Below are 18959 nucleotides of genomic sequence, written 5' to 3' on the forward strand. Positions count from 1 at the left end.
CAGTTGCAGGTTGTGATATGCAGTGATTCTACATTATAACACAGTTGAAGAGAGCCATGAAAGTGTACTGTGTTATAAGTGAGGTTACATTATAATGGGGTATATAATCCATGTTATTACTATTACACAGTGTAATGGGGTACATTATTCATGGTATTACTATTACACATTATAATAGGGTATGTTATACATGGTATTACTATTACACAGTGTAATGGGGTACATTATACATGGTATTACCATTACACAGTGTAATGGGGTACATTATACATGGTATTACTATTGCACAGTGTAATGGGGTATATTATACATGGTATTACTATTGCACAGTGTAATAGGGTAGATTATACATGATATTATCATTACACAATATAATGGGGTACATTATATGAGGTATTACTATTCCACAATGTAAAGGGGTACATTATACATGTAATTACTATTGTACAGTGTAATGGGGTACATTATACATGGTATTACTATTGTACAGTGTAATGGGGTACATTATACATGGTATTACTATTACATAATGTAATGGGGTATATTATACATGGTTTTACTATTATACAATATAATGGGGTACATTATATGTGGTATTACTGTTACATAATGCAGTGGGGTACATTATATATGGTATTACTATTACATAATGTAATGGGGTATATTATACATGGTTTTACTATTATACAATATAATGGGGTACATTATATATGGTATTACTGTTACATAATGCAATGGGGTACATTATACATGATATTACTATTGCGCAGTGTAATGGGGTACATTATACATCTTATTTCCATTACACAGTGTAATGGGGTACATTATACATCTTGTTAATATTACACAGTGTAATTGGATACATTATAAATCTTATTTTTATTACACACTGTAATGGGGTACATTATACATCTTATTTCTGTTACATAATATAATGGGGTACATTATGCATGATATTACTATTACACAATCTAATGGGGTACATTATACATCTTATTTCTATTACACAATGTAATGCATACATTATACATTATTTCTATTGCACAATGTAATGGTGTACATTATCCTGGTATTACTATTATACAATATAATGGGGTACATTATACATGGTATTACTCGGTTTCTTTTACACAGTGTAATGAGATACACTATATACATGTTTTTGCTATTACAGAATATAATGGATCCATTACACTGGTGTACATTATACATGGTAGTACTATTACACAGTGCAATGGATCCATTACACTGGGGTACATTATACATGGTAGTACTATTACACAATGCAATGGATCCATTACACTGGTGTACATTATACATGGTAGTACTATTACACAATGCAATGGATCCATTACACTGGTGTACATTATACATGGTAGTACTACTACACAATGCAATGGATCCATTACACTGGTGTACATTATACATGGTAGTACTATTACACAATGCAATGGATCCATTACACTGGTGTACATTATACATGGTAGTACTATTACACAATGCAACGGATCCATTTCACTGGTGTACATTATACATGGTAGTACTATTACACAATGCAATGGATCCATTACACTGGTGTACATTATACATGGTAGTACTGTTACACAATGCAATGGATCCATTACACTGGTGTACATTATACATGGTAGTACTATTACACAATGCAATGGGTCCATTACACTGGGGTACATTATGCATGATACTGGGTACATTATGCATTGTGTTATTGTTAAAGATAATGTAATGGGGTCCATTATACTGGGGTATATTAAACATGGTATGACTACTTTGTAATATAATGGGTCACATTATATATAGTAGTACTGTTAGTGGGATCCATATTACTGGGGTACACTGTACATGGTATTACTATTAAAATAATTTAACAGGGTACATTATACAAGGTATTACTATTAAAAGTAATATAATTGGGTACATTATACATGGTATAACTATTCTATAATTTAATGGTGTCTGTTATACTGGGGTACCTTATACAGAGGTTAAAGTGCAAATTGAAATTAATGTAAATGCACATAGTGAGTTGTGCATGAGTCACAGCACCTGGTGCTGTCTGCTACATAACTATGAACACATTGGCACAAATTCAGTGTTATTTCTTCATCATAAATGGCATTAAAATGAAAGTGTGTAAATCAAATTGGCGTAAATCAAGCATCACCTGTACATAGTATTATTATATGCTCATTTGTTTCTCCGTTAACTTTACATTATCAGAATTGTTCAGTATTTTACGATATTGCACACCTTCATATTGCACCCACGCGCAGGACACATGTGCCCAATAGTGTTGATTAGGAACTACTTTGTAAACAAACCATGTACATTCGCATAGTAGACGCAATACATTTTGGTTGATTAAATTTGTTTCTGAATAACTAAAGCAGATGTTTCATGGACTGCAACATACCAACTGTTTTGCTACATTCCACGTTAACTTTCTGATACATTGTTTCAGATTTTGCGATAGACACCAGATTTCATAAAATTGCTTGGTACCTACCAATAACATGCAAGCTATAAAGGCATAAACTGTCTCCTTTAGCTGGTAATAAGAATGGCAAAAAAATATACTTACAGTTTTGCATCCAGAATTTCCTCAAAATGTACTTTCTTAGTTCTGCAAATTACATGAGCCATGTCATGAGTTCTTAAGCTGGATTAGACATTTTGAAATTGTACTGTAATTTCAACTATATTCCAAGTGCAACTACATATTCCTTACTGTACTCAAAATGAAATAAACATTTAATTCAATAGCATCTTTTTGATAATTGCAATTGAAACACTTCATATTTTTCCCACATAATGATTTCAAATAGTCAATGAGAGAACAAACACACTTGCAGATGCAAACACGCTTCTCCTGTGCTGCTTCAATCCGATGTATTTCATGTATAATTTGCACAGATGATTCCAGTCCAAAATCACAAACTTTCATCCAAAATACCAAAATATATTCATTCCAGATCAAATGGAAAAGTTGTTACAATACGCATTCATTCACAATATGACTGCAAATTTCAATTTTAACTAGACACGCCATTTTCTTTCGAAAGTTATGTCGAGCGTGCGACTAAGTTCAAATTTATCTGGCCGGAGTTATGTGCGCATTAATAATGATGTTGTTGTGTAATGATAAATCTGCGCTTGTGTATTTAGTTTGAAATACGGCATTCATTCATTTGCGTTGTTTCTTTTGTGTATTTTGTTTATATAATTAAGCCTTAGGTAGAATAAGAAAATGAGCATATAATAAAAAGGTTACTGCATTTGTATGGGAAAATATGAACTCATTTTGTCGGATGGATATACTGCACTCGCAAGATCGTGCAGTATTCCAGCCAAGAAACTCGTTCATGTTTTCCCATACAAATGCAGTAACCTATAATTGTTACTGAATAATGGAATGGGGTCTATTTTAGTGGGTAACACTATACATACATGGTATTGCTATTGAATAATGTAACGGGTCTATTCTACTGGGTTACACTATACATGGTATTGCTATTAAAAATAATATGATGGGGTACATTATCAAATGTTCCCTCATTGTGGGACCACATTATTTTGGGGTACAATAAAGTGAGGGGTCACTGTATATGATATTACATGGTGTATGCTAATCACTTCCATTATGAAGTGGATTTTTAGCACTACTGAGATTTTGGGTGGAGAGTATCAGTGACATTCTTGAATGCAAGATGGATAAAAAATTTGTAATGAAAACTCCATACTATTGCGGCCACCTGTGCTTGAAATAGTTATTTTCCATTTGCAGGCATGAACTCAGACAAGCAAAGTAAAATTAGCTCTAAAACATTTAATAAATATCACATTATATTTGTCCTAGTCAATCACATTAACCATGACTTTGTTTGGTAATTTCATTAAAACAAATAGGATTTGGTGATTTAAGACATTAACTCTCTTTGATGATGGTGGACTTGACTGGTTTGTTTTATTTTAATAGCTTTAAAGCATCAGCCACCATTCTTTATCTAGAATATGTCTGATCTTTATAGTTTCTTGGAAGCATGAGCTTTAATAATTATCCAAAATGAATTAGTCTTTCAGTCCATCCCACCTTTACACTGTCATTGTGGTAGGATTGGTTTTACTCTAATGACATCTTTCTCTGTAACAATAGAGTTCAGTGTGACATTGTCCACATCTCTTTAGTGTCCCAATATTTATACAATATCTGGCCATTAAAGGCTGGATAATGTTTCACTTGCTGTTGTAAATTTTCATGACCAGTGTAATCTTGTCAGGGGCATCTGTTTTGACCTGGGGTGGAGGCATTTGAAATGGTGTTAATTGGATGATCCATGATCTGATTGCCAATGATTTATGTCTTAATCTTTGTGGAGGATGTCTCCCATATGTTCTAACTATTTATGCATTTTTCTTAACTGTATAACCTGGGTGTTCATGTGTCACAGGTCTTAATTATCCCCCCTTCATATTTTGCATTAGGTATACTGTGATACCCTCTGTTATCCATTTGCCCATGATTTTGCATGTCAGTGTGATAAAATACATTTAGTAATACAAAGCATGTAGATGTACACACAGTATGGTGGCTAGATATTTTAATATTTCCGATCAATTTATTTAGTATTTATTTCTTCCTATTATTTTTTGCAAGTTTTTCTTTTAAAAAAAAGAAGACCTTGTTCATTTTAAGGAATATATGTTAGATATGTTAGAAATGTGAAAATCAGTTTAAGTGACATATCCCAGATACAGAATGTTAGTATGTACAGCTTGACCATGTTGATATTCCCCACATACTGTCTCATAACTAGATATGGATATATAGACAAACAGCTGTATAAAGACAGACAGATGGACAGACTAAGGAATATAATTATGCTGACAAATTATCTTGTCCAGTTTCCAGATTTGTTGTGATTCATTGTTATAGGTATACTCTGTCAAGTTAGTTTTTACTTCACATTTTCTTGGTTTTCAACTCCTTTTTTCAGTATAGCTCTATTACAAGTTGTCAAGAGGCAATATCCAGCAAAAATATGAAGTATTAAGATATTTAATAATGCCTGTATTATCAAAATCCCAATCATCCATGTTATTGGTGTAGTTTAACTACTGGCATACTGTGTATCTATCAAATAACCATAGGTATATAAATCTACCCCACTTCAGCCTGCTAATTATTTTTGGGGGTATATTGGTCTCAGCTTATCTGTTGGTCACACTTGTATAAATTGTATTCCTCAAGAACCCTTTTCAGATATCTCTATGTTACTTGGTGTGCTTTACTATCACGACTTGACATCGCATCCTATGAAAAAAAGGTCCTCTCTGGTCAGCCTTATAAGAGATATCCCCATTTGTTTGTACCTTGGTTGCTCAGCTGGCAGAGCATTGGACTCATAATCAAGGGGTCACTGGTTCATTACCCACCCAGGATAGCCAGAATAGCCTTGGGAAAGGCACTTAGTATCTTTTTTCCTTTAAATGATGTAGCCAATAATGTGTTACATAGTAGCTTTAAAACCGCTCCAATGGTCTAGTGGTTAGAGTGTCCGCCTCGGATGCAGGAGGTCGCGAGTTCAAACCATGGCCAAGTCTTACCAGATACTGAAAAAAATGGTACTAACAGCTGCCTTGTTTGGCGTTCATCATTAAGAGGTGAGTGCTAGGACTGGTCTGCCTGGTGTCAGAATAATGTGCCTGGGTGGGACATGTCTGTGGCATGATACCAGAGTGCTAGACATCACTATAAACTGTCACACTGCAGATATCATAGCATTAATACAGATAAATTGTTAAAGCTATGTTAAAAATCCAAATCACACACACATAGGGGCTTTACAACAGCAAACCATACCAAACCATACAAATTGTGTCATCTGTCCAGTCACAAATCTATCACACTTTTCTCCAGTTAATATATCCTGAAGTGTTTCAAATATGTCATGAAACTGTATACACATTTGTATCATGACAAGAGTTTTGTCACACTTAAGATCAGGCTTCGTCAGATGAGTACTCTTAGAGTTATCTCCCCACTCTTGAAAATTCTTTTATACTCTTCTTTAATTAATGTCTTGAACTGTTACAGATAACTACTTTAAACTTGGCATGCATTAGTGTCATGGCAACAGTTTGTCAGATTTTATTGTGCAAAGTATTCTGTAAGCACTCACCTAAAGAAAGGTCTAGTTGGAACTGATTTCTTGTTTTCCAATTACATTTTGGTAATGGAATGCATAATGAAGGGAGGAGGGTGATCTTAGGACAGATCTTGTGCATTATTTATTTCAGAGAAGTGATAACAGGAGGCATGATTAGTACTGCAGGTATTTCAGGAAAAGATGGTATTGGAGATAGTAAAATTAATTACTACAGGTGTAACAACATTTTATTAATTTATAGGTAAACTGACATAACTTTATCTTTCTGTATATATTGGAGTATTTTTCTTCAGGGTAATTAGGAATTGGATTTTGACTGACCATGCACATTGTGAACAGATTTGACAAACATGATCCACCTGTCGGTGTGAATGATAGGTACCCAGAGATTTTGAAGGAGAGAGATTAATATGATTCTTTGAAGCCAAATTGCTCATTTTTATAACATTTCCTGGAATAAATTACCAAAACTGGAATTCTGACTAATTTGAAATGTTTTATTTGGGGATTTGGCACCCATTTTAACTGTGATATAGACCTTTTGTTTATACTCTGACAAGTAACTTTTAAAAATTCCATTTCAACTGTTTCTGTCTTCGTTAACTGAGTAAATTTATACCCTGAGAATAACCTTTTAAAAATTCCATTTCATCTGTTTCTGTTGTGGAAAGCCTGTTAGATTTAAACCCTGAGAATTAACCTTTTAAAAATTCCATTTCAGCTGTTTCTGTTGTGGATAACCTGGTAGATTTAGACCCAGAGAATTAACCTTTTAAAAATTCCATTTCAGCTGTTTCTGTTGTGGATAACCTGGTAGATTTAGACCCTGAGAATCAACCTTTTAAAAATTCCATTTCAACTATTTCTGTCTTGATTAACTAAGTAGATTTATACCCTGAGAATTAACCTTTTAAAAATTCCATTTCAACTGTTTCTATTGTGGATAACCTGGTAGATTTAGACCCTGAGAATTAACCTTGTAAAGTTTCCATTTCAACTATTTCTGTCTTGATTAACTAAGTAGATTTATACCCTGAGAATTAACCTTTTAAAAATTCCATTTCAACTGTTTCTATCATTGATAACCTGGTAGATTTAGACCCAGAGAATTAACATTTTAAAAATTCCATTTCAACTGTTTGTGTTGTGGATAGCCTTATAGATTTAGACCCTGAGGATTGACCTTTCAAACATTCCATTTCAATTGTTTCTGTTGTGGATAACCTGGTAGATTTAGACCCTGAGAATTATCCTTTTAAAAATTCCATTTGAACTGTTTGTGTTGTGGATAACCTGGTAGATTTATACCCTGAGAATTAACCTTTTAAAAATTCCATTTCAATTGTTTCTGTTGTGGATAACCTGGTAGATTTAGACCCTGAGAATTAACCTTTTAAAAATTCCATTTGAACTGTTTCTATCATGGATAACCTGGTAGATTTATACCCTGAGAATTAACCTTTTAAAAATTCTATTTGAACTGTTTCTATCATAGATAACCTGGTAGATTTATACCCTGAGAATTAACCTTTTAAAAATTCCATTTGAACTGTTTCTATCATGGATAACCTGGTAGATTTAGACCCTGAGACTTAACCTTTTAAAAATTCCATTTCAACTGTTTGTGTTGTGGATAGCCTTATAGATTTAGACCCAGAGGATTGACCTTTCAAAAATTCCATTTCAACTGTTTCTGTTTTGGATAACCTGGTAGATTTAGACCCTGAGAATAACCTTGTAAAAATTCCATTTCAACTGTTTCTATCATTGATAACCTGGTAGATTTAGACCCTGAGAATTAACCTTGTAAAAATTCCATTTCAACTGTTTCTATCATAGATAACCTGGTAGATTTAGACCCTGAGAATTAACCTTGTAAAAATTCCATTTCAACTGTTTCTATCATTGATAACCTGGTAGATTTATACCCTGAGAATTAAGCTTTTAAAAATTCCATTTCAACTGTTTCTGTTGTGGATAACCTGGTAGATTTAGACCCTGAGAATTAAGCTTTTAAAAATTCCATTTCAACTGTTTTTGTTGTGGATAACCTGGTAGATTTAGACCCTGAGAATTAACCTTTTAAAAATTCCATTTCAACTGTTTCTGTTTTGGATAACCTGGTAGATTTAGACCCTAAGAATTAACCTTTTAAAAATTCCATTTCAACTGTTTCTATCATTGATAACCTGGTAGATTTAGACCCTGAGAATTAACCTTTTAAAAATTCCATTTCAACTGTTTCTATCATTGATAACCTGGTAGATTTAGACCCAGAGAATTAACCTTTTAAAAATTCCATTTCATCTGTTTCTGTCATGGATAACCTGGTAGATTTAGACCCTGAGAATTAACCTTTTAAAAATTCCATTTCAACTGTTTCTGTTTTGGATAACCTGGTAGATTTAGACCCTAAGAATTAACCTTTTAAAAATTCCATTTCAACTGTTTCTATCATTGATAACCTGGTAGATTTAGACCCTGAGAATTAACCTTTTAAAAATTCCATTTCAACTGTTTCTATCATTGATAACCTGGTAGATTTAGACCCTAAGAATTAACCTTTTAAAAATTCCATTTCAACTGTTTCTGTCATTGATAACCTGGTAGATTTAGACCCTGAGAATTAAGCTTTTAAAAATTCCATTTCAACTGTTTCTATCATTGATAACCTGGTAGATTTAGACCCAGAGAATTAACCTTGTAAAAATTCCATTTCATCTGTTTCTGTCATGGATAACCTGGTAGATTTAGACCCTGAGAATTAACCTTTTAAAAATTCCATTTCAACTGTTTGTGTTGTGGATAGCCTTATAGATTTAGACCCTGAGGATTGACCTTTCAAAAATTCCATTTCAACTGTTTCTGTTTTGGATAACTTTGTAGATTTAGACCCTGAGAATTAACCTTTTAAAAATTCCATTTGAACTGTTTGTGTTGTGGATAACCTGGTAGATTTAGACCCAGAGAATTAACCTTTTAAAAATTCCATTTCAACTGTTTCTGTTGTGGATAACCTGGTAGATTTAGACCCTGAGAATTAACCTTGTAAAGTTTCCATTTCAACTGTTTCTGTCTTGGTTAACTTAGTAGATTTATACCCTGAGAATTAACCTTTTAAAAATTCCATTTCAACTGTTTCTGTCATGGATAACCTGGTAGATTTATACCCTAAGAATTAACCTTTTAAAAATTCCATTTCAACTGTTTCTATCATGGATAACCTGGTAAATTTAGACCCAGAGAATTAACCTTGTAAAAATTCCATTTCTGTCTTGGTTAATTCAGTAGCTATTCTGACTGAAATACTTATCATCATTTATCTTCACTGTAATGTTGAAGGATCAATTCAATCTATTCATAAGGTGGTCTATTGCCAGTGATTTCTGAGGAAAGAAAATCAATCACCAGACTATTGTCTGACAAGCTAATTATATAATTTGACATAATGTTATGACCAGTTCACAGTTTAGCAAGACTTCTGACCATTTTCTTTCATTGATTTTAATATTCTTTTGTTGAGTATGATTTTTAAATAACTGTGAAAGTTACATACCTAATTAAATTTAGTGTTAAAGTGTAACATGTTTAAAAAGATATAATTTCAATCCCTTGCCAAAAATGATGTTTTATCAGCTTTTTTGAACAGATGTATTTAAAAATGTCCTATATGCATTGCCAGATTGTGATTTTAGCCCTGTTGTTTATTAAAAGTTGTACTTGTTGTTGTCGTTGTTGTAGTGTTTAATGCTATTTTTCAGCATATGATAGGCTATACATGGCAGCCAGTATTAATGGTGGAGGAAGAACCCGGGAAAACCCCGGAAAGTTCCACCATTGGCTGAATCCAAGACAGAGGTGAGATTGCAGTGATCCATAACAGAGAGCGCTTTAGACCACTTGGCCACACATATACCCATATCTTCTCTCACATAATGTACTGGTCAATCAGGGTCCTAGCAATTTGTGAGGAGTAATCAGTGAACAAGCAGCATAGAGCCCAACCTACCCATGCATTATGTGATGGCAGATCAGGGTCTGTGTTGATTGCTATGCATAGATGGTTCATAATTCATTGCAAGCTCATAATTTCATCAGTAAAATATCATTAAAAAATATGCTTAGAAATAAATCTGAACAGAGAGGTAATGTTGATTTCCAGATTTTTAGGCTGATTTGTTTAAGGTTTAATTTACATTAAAAATATGTGAGACATTCATGTAATGCATAATTATTGGTACAGTATAGCAACCACAACATAATGCATATAGTTCCAGGACATTATTTTTGTCACTGTAAGATGAAAGAAAGAAGCCTGAAAAATAGAGAGAGAGAGAATGGAAAATGGTAAATAAAATATTGTTTACATATTTAAAGATTTACATATCAATCTACAGTGTATATGTATATTATGTAAATTGTTAGCATTTTTACAAAATAAATACGAGAACATGCATACATTTATTACTTGTTCACTCATGCTACATGTCTGCGACATGATGCCCCAGTGCTAGACATCACTATAAACTGCCACATTGCAGACATCGTAGCGATATGACTGAAAAATTGTTAAAGCTACGTTAAAAATAAAAATCACATCACATCACATTACTTGTTCACAAAAACATATGCTTACATATATGTACTTATAGGCACATCAGTACACCATGTTGGTGAATTCCAAATTATTTGTATTACAGCATTTACTATTTATCCGTCTTAAAATCGTATACAGAAATCTAGTTATGTGACAATCCCAAATGATCTGGTAAAGTTATGTGACAATCCCAAATGATCTGGTAAAGTTATTGTGACAGTCCCAAAAGATTTAACAAAAGTTATGTGACAATCCCAAAAGAATTGATGAAGTTATGTGACAATCCTAAAATATCTGACAAAGTTATGTGACAATCCCGAATGATCTGGTATAGTTGTGACAATCCCAAATGATCTGATAAAGTTATTGTGACAGTCCCAAAAGATTTGTCAAAAGTTATGTGACAATCCCAAAAGATTTGACAAAGTTATGTGACAATCCTAAAAGATCTGACAAAGTTATGTGACAGTCCCAAAAGATTTGACAAAGTTATGTGACAATCCCAAATGATCTGGTAAAGTTATTGTGACAATCCCAAAGATTTACCAAAGTTATGTGACAATCCTAAAAGATTTGACAAAGTTATGTGACAATCCTAAAAGATCTGACAAAGTTATGTGACAATCCTAAAAGATCTGACAAAGTTAAGTGACAATCCTAAAAGATCTGACAAAGTTATGTGACAATCTTAAAAGATCTGATAAATTCTCTATGTAACATGCAAAGAGAACAGAGCTTGTTAAGGATGATTCTGTTTCTTTTGAGAAATACATTCAAAGGGAAAATTCTGTTTAATATTTTCAGCTCCATCCATCTTTGATTTGGAGTTTTTAATGTTTTTTTATGGTAAAAAAAAAAAAATTCAGCCAGTTGTCTTGTGAAGTTGAATATTAATTGATAAATTTAATTTTAAATGTCTTTATAATTGCAAGTATTCGTTGAAAATATTTGAATTTAATGTTAATAGAAAATCTATTTTTAAAATTATCAAAACTTATCCAGGAATCATTCTCATTAATAAAATAATTCACAAATCTAATTCCTTTCTGAAACCAATATTTTGTTCTGAGGTCTCAAGCTGACTTCTTAAAAATTGCCTGAAAGAAGACTGTCAAAGGGACAGAAGATCATCATCCAGGGTCTGTGCAATTTGCAGTTAGACCGAATCATAGCAAGATTTATTTATTTATAAAAATTGTACTTTTGGTTTTGACCCCTGGGTTACAGTTCTGAAAGGAGGTGGGTATTGGGTGGATGAAATGTAATAGAAAGCATGGATATTTACCATGGCAAGCTTTAAAAGTAGATCTAGTTTGAACTTTATCGTGTTTTCTACCCAACAGCTGGGAAGGAAACCCTCGGAAGATGAGCCCGTAAACAACGTGAAGAGGCTGTCTCAGCAGTTGGGATATGTGACAATTGTACAGAAGGGAGAGAATGATATCATCTCTAATGGTACCCAAGGTAGGTAATTCATTTCAAATTAAGGATTATTTATTTTTCTTGGGCAACATTTATCTAGTTGTAAGGAAACACTATGTAATTGACTCAAAGTCTTTTAGTAATTGAAATTTTATGTCAATTTTGATCCAATAATATATCACAATACTGTGCATTTCCAACAGTTTATCTTTATTTTTCTTCTAATCAGCATGAAGCGGACATTGAAATACAAACCGTTGATACATTGTAGATCACTTCTCGTTGTGAATTGGTATTTCTAATTCAATTTTTAATATTTTATTGTCCACTTAGGCAGTATACCCAGTAGTATCGACCGCTACAAAATAAAATTAAAAATATTAATTTCTCCAAAATAGTATCAGTTTCATACAAAATAGCATACATGTATTGAAAGTTCAAATATACATATTCATTGATGAACATTTTAAAAATTGAGACTTACTATTGATGTATGTGTTTGTTTTTTAAATTTGACTTTGCCATATATACTCACTTATAAGGCAGGTCTAATTGCATCAAGAATAAATACTGATTTATCATTGCTTAACTCATTAACCCCTGGAGGTTTTTGTCGTTTTTGCCTGAAATGCAAGTAGGAAACACATTTTGTGGGCTGTTTCTGAATACATCCTAATACATCAACATCCAAGAGATTTCCCATTAACCTAATGCCTTCTTGTGTTAGAAACATCGTTTTTCATTGGCTATTTCGCTTGTGCATGAGCAGAAGGGTAAAAGTTGGAGTTTTTTTTTTTTTGCTTAACAGATCCATCATTTTCGCATCTAGACCACTTTTTTGCAAAGATTCACCTGTCTGTGTGCAGTTCAGACCATTCTGCCTTAGATCGGAGACCAAAAGTCTAAAATCCAGACACAAAATCGGATTCTGACCACAGGCAAATTTTGGGTGGAAAAAATCAGGTCCAAAAAATGTGGCTTTTCCCTTTGTATTTTGTAGTGCAACTAGAACATCCAGATTATTTGGTATTATTGTAGAGCTACATCTGTCTACCTTTCTATGATACCACCCACTATAATACCACCCACTATAATACCACCCACTGTAGTATATCGTACATGATCTTGGTGCTACAGAGCTCAGCAGTAGGCTACTACCTCCTGCCACGTAAATGCAGTGCCAGGGGTTAATGAGTTAATAAGCCAGCTGGTCAGGGTTTTATGTTTTTAGTTCTACTGATTACTCCAAACAAATTGGATAGACTGAAATATGCTGGCATATTATATGATATCAGGTCTAGGTCTGTGCAGTTGGAGTTGGACCCAACATTTAATGGATCATAAATGGTTTATTAAACCACTTACTTTATTTCTTTTCATTATTTTGTCTGTCTCCCATTGTACTCAGGTTTCTTTGTGTCTTCATCTTTGTGGGTCTCTGTTCATCTCATTATTTATTTTTCTCTCCTTCTCATGATTTATTGTTTTCTGATAATAATGGATTGTGCATCAGACTCCTGTCATTAAGAAGGGGCAAGACAGTATCCCCTACCCAGTATCCCCTACTCTTCCTATAATTATCTTACAAATGTGAAATCTTAAACCACAAAAGTCATTTTCACCTAATTGTCTTCCCCCTGAACCTGAAAGTCCATGAAAGCAGAAGGGACTTGGAAAGCACCTTGACATGAAATTTAGTCATAAATCTCCATTACTAGATGGCATGTATTGTACCAGTGCTATTCTCAGACCAAACAGTCAGGTACGGGGGAGATAATTATCATCCATCCATGCCAAGAGCTGGACATCAGGCAGAAAGTGTACTGAATACAACACCCTATAGATTATCTGCTCCTTACAATTGTATGATGTATTGGAATAGTGTGTCAGAAATTTAATATATATTTGATAGATTTTGATTTATAATTAGTATAATTTTTGTTTTTTATTGAAGTCTGTTGAAATTCTAATATTTAAAATGTACATGTAATATTTATTGCATTCAGTACAGGCAGGAATATTTGACTTTATTTTGTCAGAATGAATTTCCATGGACAATTAACATACTGGTCAAACACAGACATCCTTCGAACATGCTTCGTTCTCTTGCTAAGATAAAGTTGAATGATAAGATACATAAATTAGAGAGAAGGCGAATGAATGAATAGAAGTTAAGTGTCATTCTGATTCTTTACTGTTAAATACTGTCATATTTCATTATAGGTATTGATAAGTAACCTTTTGACCTTCCAAATAAGGGACACGGTCAAAACAACCTCTTAAATTATCATCTGAAAAACACGATTTTTAACATGCTGACATGTCCATGATTTGCAAGACATGGTTTCCTAAATATGTGATGAGATGGTGGTGGTTCTAGTACTGGACCTTCAAATATATATATATATATATATATATATATATATATATATATATATATATATATATATATATATATATATATATATATATATATATATATATATATATATATATATATATGTATTTATGTATGTATATATGTATTTATGTATGTATGTAATAATTAGAATATGACATTTATGGATGGAATAACAGAGATCTGTGCAGAGATATAGAATATAAGATAAAGTGAAATATAAGATAAAGGTAGAAGCTATAAAATAAATATTAATCATACTCAATCAACTATGACCTCAACAAGACTTTGTTTTCAACTGTCTAAATCTTAGCTATAAAATAGCAGTCAGAAAGGTTTCTAAACTATTTTGATGTACCCCCTGTAACCTGTACATGAGAGCACATGAATGTCTTTACACCATAATATTTTTCCTAATTTCATTGTTACCATTAAACAATAAAGTAACTATTCATACACAACAAACCGAAAGACTAAAGTCAATAAATAAATAAACTAATCTGAATTAAATCAGCTAAGAACAGGTATGGTGCCATGCATGACATGTGAGTGCATCAGTTTTCAGAAAGAGGAATATTCTTCACATAACCACAAACTTTCTAGCTTCATTACAACAATTCATCAATAGGATTGCAAATTTATGGATTTAATATTTGTCTACTTTCTTGTAATGTTGTGTATTGGTTAGATATTTTGTGTATTGGTTAGATATTGTTGCTTTACTGCTCTTTTCTTATTTTCACAAACTGTGCATGATGTTTGAAAACAACCTTGAAAATTATAGTGCTTCTTGAAATTCCACAACATGGCATTGTCCTATGTGTTTATGGCCTATGACCTATGACCTATGTTTTTCGGCCTTAATCTTCTATTACATATTATTGAGACTTTTCTTTCTATGAATTGCATATTTTCCTTAATTTATTTGCCCAATGATTTATGAAAACAGAAAGTGTAACAAAGAGGTATTATCCCAAGACAGGTTCACTTTAAGTTTGAAATTTAATTATGGAGAAACAAAATAAAACAGACATGGCAGTTAAATTCTTCAACCCCCCCCCCAAAAAAAAAAAATTATTAAAAAGTGTTTTACACTGATTCTGTTCTTACAATTGATATTGACATGCTGATGTTTAAAATTCTTACAAGAAGTTTGTATGTTGTCATCATTAAATGATAACTTGTGGAAATGGAGCAGTGATAATTTTCTGGGAAAAGGGTTAATGGTCAGTCTGCTATTAAAACACATGCCTGTGTGTGTGTGTGTGTGTGTGTGTGTGTGTGTGTGAGAGAGAGTTTGTCAGTGAAGTTGATATAGCTCCAGCTATTTCATGTATGCAGCACATTTTGCTTTGGACTACAACACAACACTGGAACTACCTGGCTAGATCGAGAGAGCATCTCAAAAGACAGTAGAGGGTGACAGTTTCATTTTTAGGTCCTTTAGTCACCAGCTTTGCCTGGTAGCATGACCCCTATTAATTTCAAGAGGACTGAAATATGGTAGTCTCTTTGAATAGATGGTAAATATATGTAGGCTGATAATCGTATATATGGTAACTTGCAGCAAATCAATTTATGTAGTATTATAATTGTTATATTCAGATTTAATAGTTTCCTTTTGAGGTTCATTTTACACAAATGAATCAAGCAAAAATTGGAGCAAATTATTGAAAGGTGTATAATGAGGGTCATTTATAAATATGCCCATTGAGACTGGTACCTTGCTGTCATATGTAATCCATAAAGGTAGTAAATTCAGAGACAAGTCTGTGAGCCAGTCTGGCACAAAAATGAACTGCAAGATCAACCATACACAGGCTGTGAACTTAAAGTTTATATAAAACAGGTGATATTATAACTTATATGAAACATAAACAGACTTTCAGATTTTAAACATAGATTACCAATATTCATAGCACTGGGTCCAGATGTACATAGGAGTTGTGGCCCCTTTGTAAATTATGGACCTAATAAAAGAGGACCCAAGTCCAGGTCAGGGAAAATGCGTCAAGAAATCATAAATAAATATGTAGTAAATCAGATAAAATAGGTGATTGTGTAGATACCAGGCTTTATATTAAGCTCTGGTCAATGTCCAGCACCCTTTGTGAGAGACATTTTGGTAAAATATTGTTGATGACTAAAAGAAAGCAGAGTGGGTTGGCCAGGCTTGGATTTCACTAGCAGAACTGAAGACTGGACTTCAAGTCTGAATTCCAACATGCCAATGAAATGTCTTAAGTCCAGACTTAGTCTTTAACATAAGTTGGTGAAATTGGGGTTTTGACTTTTTTCGTCATCTACCTCCTTTTTTTCTCTTATCGTGAATCTTGCCCTCCAGTGTATTTCGGCCAAGATATGTAGTTTTAATAGTTTTAGATAGACATAAAAAATTTGTGCAAACTGAATGACATGGTCTTATTCACTGCAGTCAAACATTTATTCAGATTTCATTTCACCATTTTGGGGGGAAATTGCTGGTTTTGCAAGAAACACAGAGCAGCTAAGTACAAATATTATTTGTAATATTATACTATATCAAACTTTTGTATCCATGCCATGCTGCACTCTGGGTTGTAAATCCAATTAGTGTGTTTTTAATAAGCCCTATGGTAACTGAGAGGGCAAGTTCAATTGGAGGAAGGTAATCTAAACTTAGCCTGTGATAACCTCTAGCACTCCTATAGCACTAAATCTGTCCATGCTGTAGTAAAAGGGAGATAACTCATGTTCTACAAGGACCATATGGAGTCTGGTGCACTTCCAAGCTTGTAAAAGGACTGATAAAGACCTTGATATCTTTTTATCTTGTACACCAATATAGAATAATACATAAATCTGTCAGTTGGTATTAAAGGGAGATAACTGCAATTTGAGGTACAGCAGATTTGTCATCTACTTAATGATTCTGGCAAATGATTCTTGTAATATTTATTCACAAGACCATGTTGACTTTCATAAAAGACTGCAGTTTGTAGTGTTTTAAACAAATGTATCAAAGTAAAGCCATATATTCCTATATACATGTATTATTCAGTACGTTAATTTGCAAATATCAGATCTTTTATGAACAGACAAAATTCAGTAAATCACAAAATGTTTATATGCACAGAATTTTTTTAATTTAGTTCAGAAGCTTAATTGACAGACATATTTTCACAGAAATGAAATTAGTATATCACTTTATTTTTTATTACTATCTGGAAGGTTTATGTTCCTAACAATGACACTTAAACTAAATTTGTAAAGATTCAATGCTGCCAAAATATAAATATTTGGTGATCTTGTTTTTGGTGGCTTTAAGGACACTTCTAACATTATTAGCCATATCATGCTGAAGAAATTGGAGCTACATGCCTTTCCACTAAGGCAGCCAGCCTGAATCAACCTGGGAAGGTGTTATTGAAAATTCATCTCTTGGATACCAACACTAAACCAACAAAGCTATCTCTCAGCTTTCCCAATTATCAGTATATAAAATGATGGAATCTAATTGGCAAAAAGAATATGCCATTATGGAAGTAGAGGGAAGTAAAATTACCAAAAATTATATTGATTGCAAAACCCACTATAATATGAGTGTCTGCAGAGTGTCATTAGGTAATGTAAGATAATGTGCTATATGGAGACAAGTCGTTTAGTTGAAATAAATGTTGCATGTGTATCCTTTAGAGTATTGCAAAGGGGTGGGATACAAATATATGGGATTAAGTGATTTAATTACAAGCTTTAACTGACGGATGTTAACTGAAAAATAGTATTCATATACATGCAAACAAGAAAAAGAATACATGAAACTGACTTTGATGATGGAATCACAGGGTCATAAGTTGGGAACTTTTGAGAGCCTGACTTTGTGACCATATATATATTTCCTGTATATATATATTTTGAAAACAGAAAAATTTCCCATGCAGCTGACTTTGATTCTGGGTCCAACATTACCTTATGAAGGACTGAACCCTTGGGTCATAGCTTGAAAACTAAAGATCCCCACCCAGTAACCAAGTGGATATTTGCTGGGCATGAAAAAGACAAATGTACATATCCACTTGACATTTGCTGCTGGAGCTGCCCTTACCAACAGGGACATACCCAAGTTTCTCAAACTTTGAAGTTGGGGGCAAAATGGGGAAGGACAGGGATGAATGTTTCACAAACACATAAATCTGTTGGCGTTTTCTTCTCTCTAGGTTTACAAGTAAATAAAGATAGAAAGGAATTATAATTTTCTTAGGTACCTAACAGTTGCTGTATTTTATTAGGGAAAAAGTTCTCTGTACCAAATATTAAAGGACAAAAAATAATTGTTATGGATTGATGCACAAGAAAATACAGTACAAATTATATACAG

At 33.0% G+C, this 18959-nt stretch overlaps 1 protein-coding gene across 2 annotated transcripts in view; it reads left to right on the forward strand.

Annotated features, from left to right (window-relative positions):
- LOC149800323 (ATP-dependent (S)-NAD(P)H-hydrate dehydratase-like) overlaps positions 1–18959 on the forward strand; it is a 269318-nt gene that overhangs the window by 59326 nt on the left and 191033 nt on the right. For both annotated transcript variants that reach the window (XM_089959915.1, XM_089959914.1), the window contains exon 8: positions 12126–12246. In XM_089959915.1, the coding sequence (XP_089816041.1) occupies positions 12126–12246 (121 nt within the window). The remainder of the gene's footprint in view (positions 1–12125; positions 12247–18959) is intronic.

The sequence above is a fragment of the Sinohyriopsis cumingii genome, chromosome 5, assembly GCF_028554795.1.
Source record: "Sinohyriopsis cumingii isolate HCF-2022 chromosome 5, ASM2855479v2, whole genome shotgun sequence".
In the NCBI taxonomy this organism is placed as follows: domain Eukaryota; kingdom Metazoa; phylum Mollusca; class Bivalvia; order Unionida; family Unionidae; genus Sinohyriopsis; species Sinohyriopsis cumingii.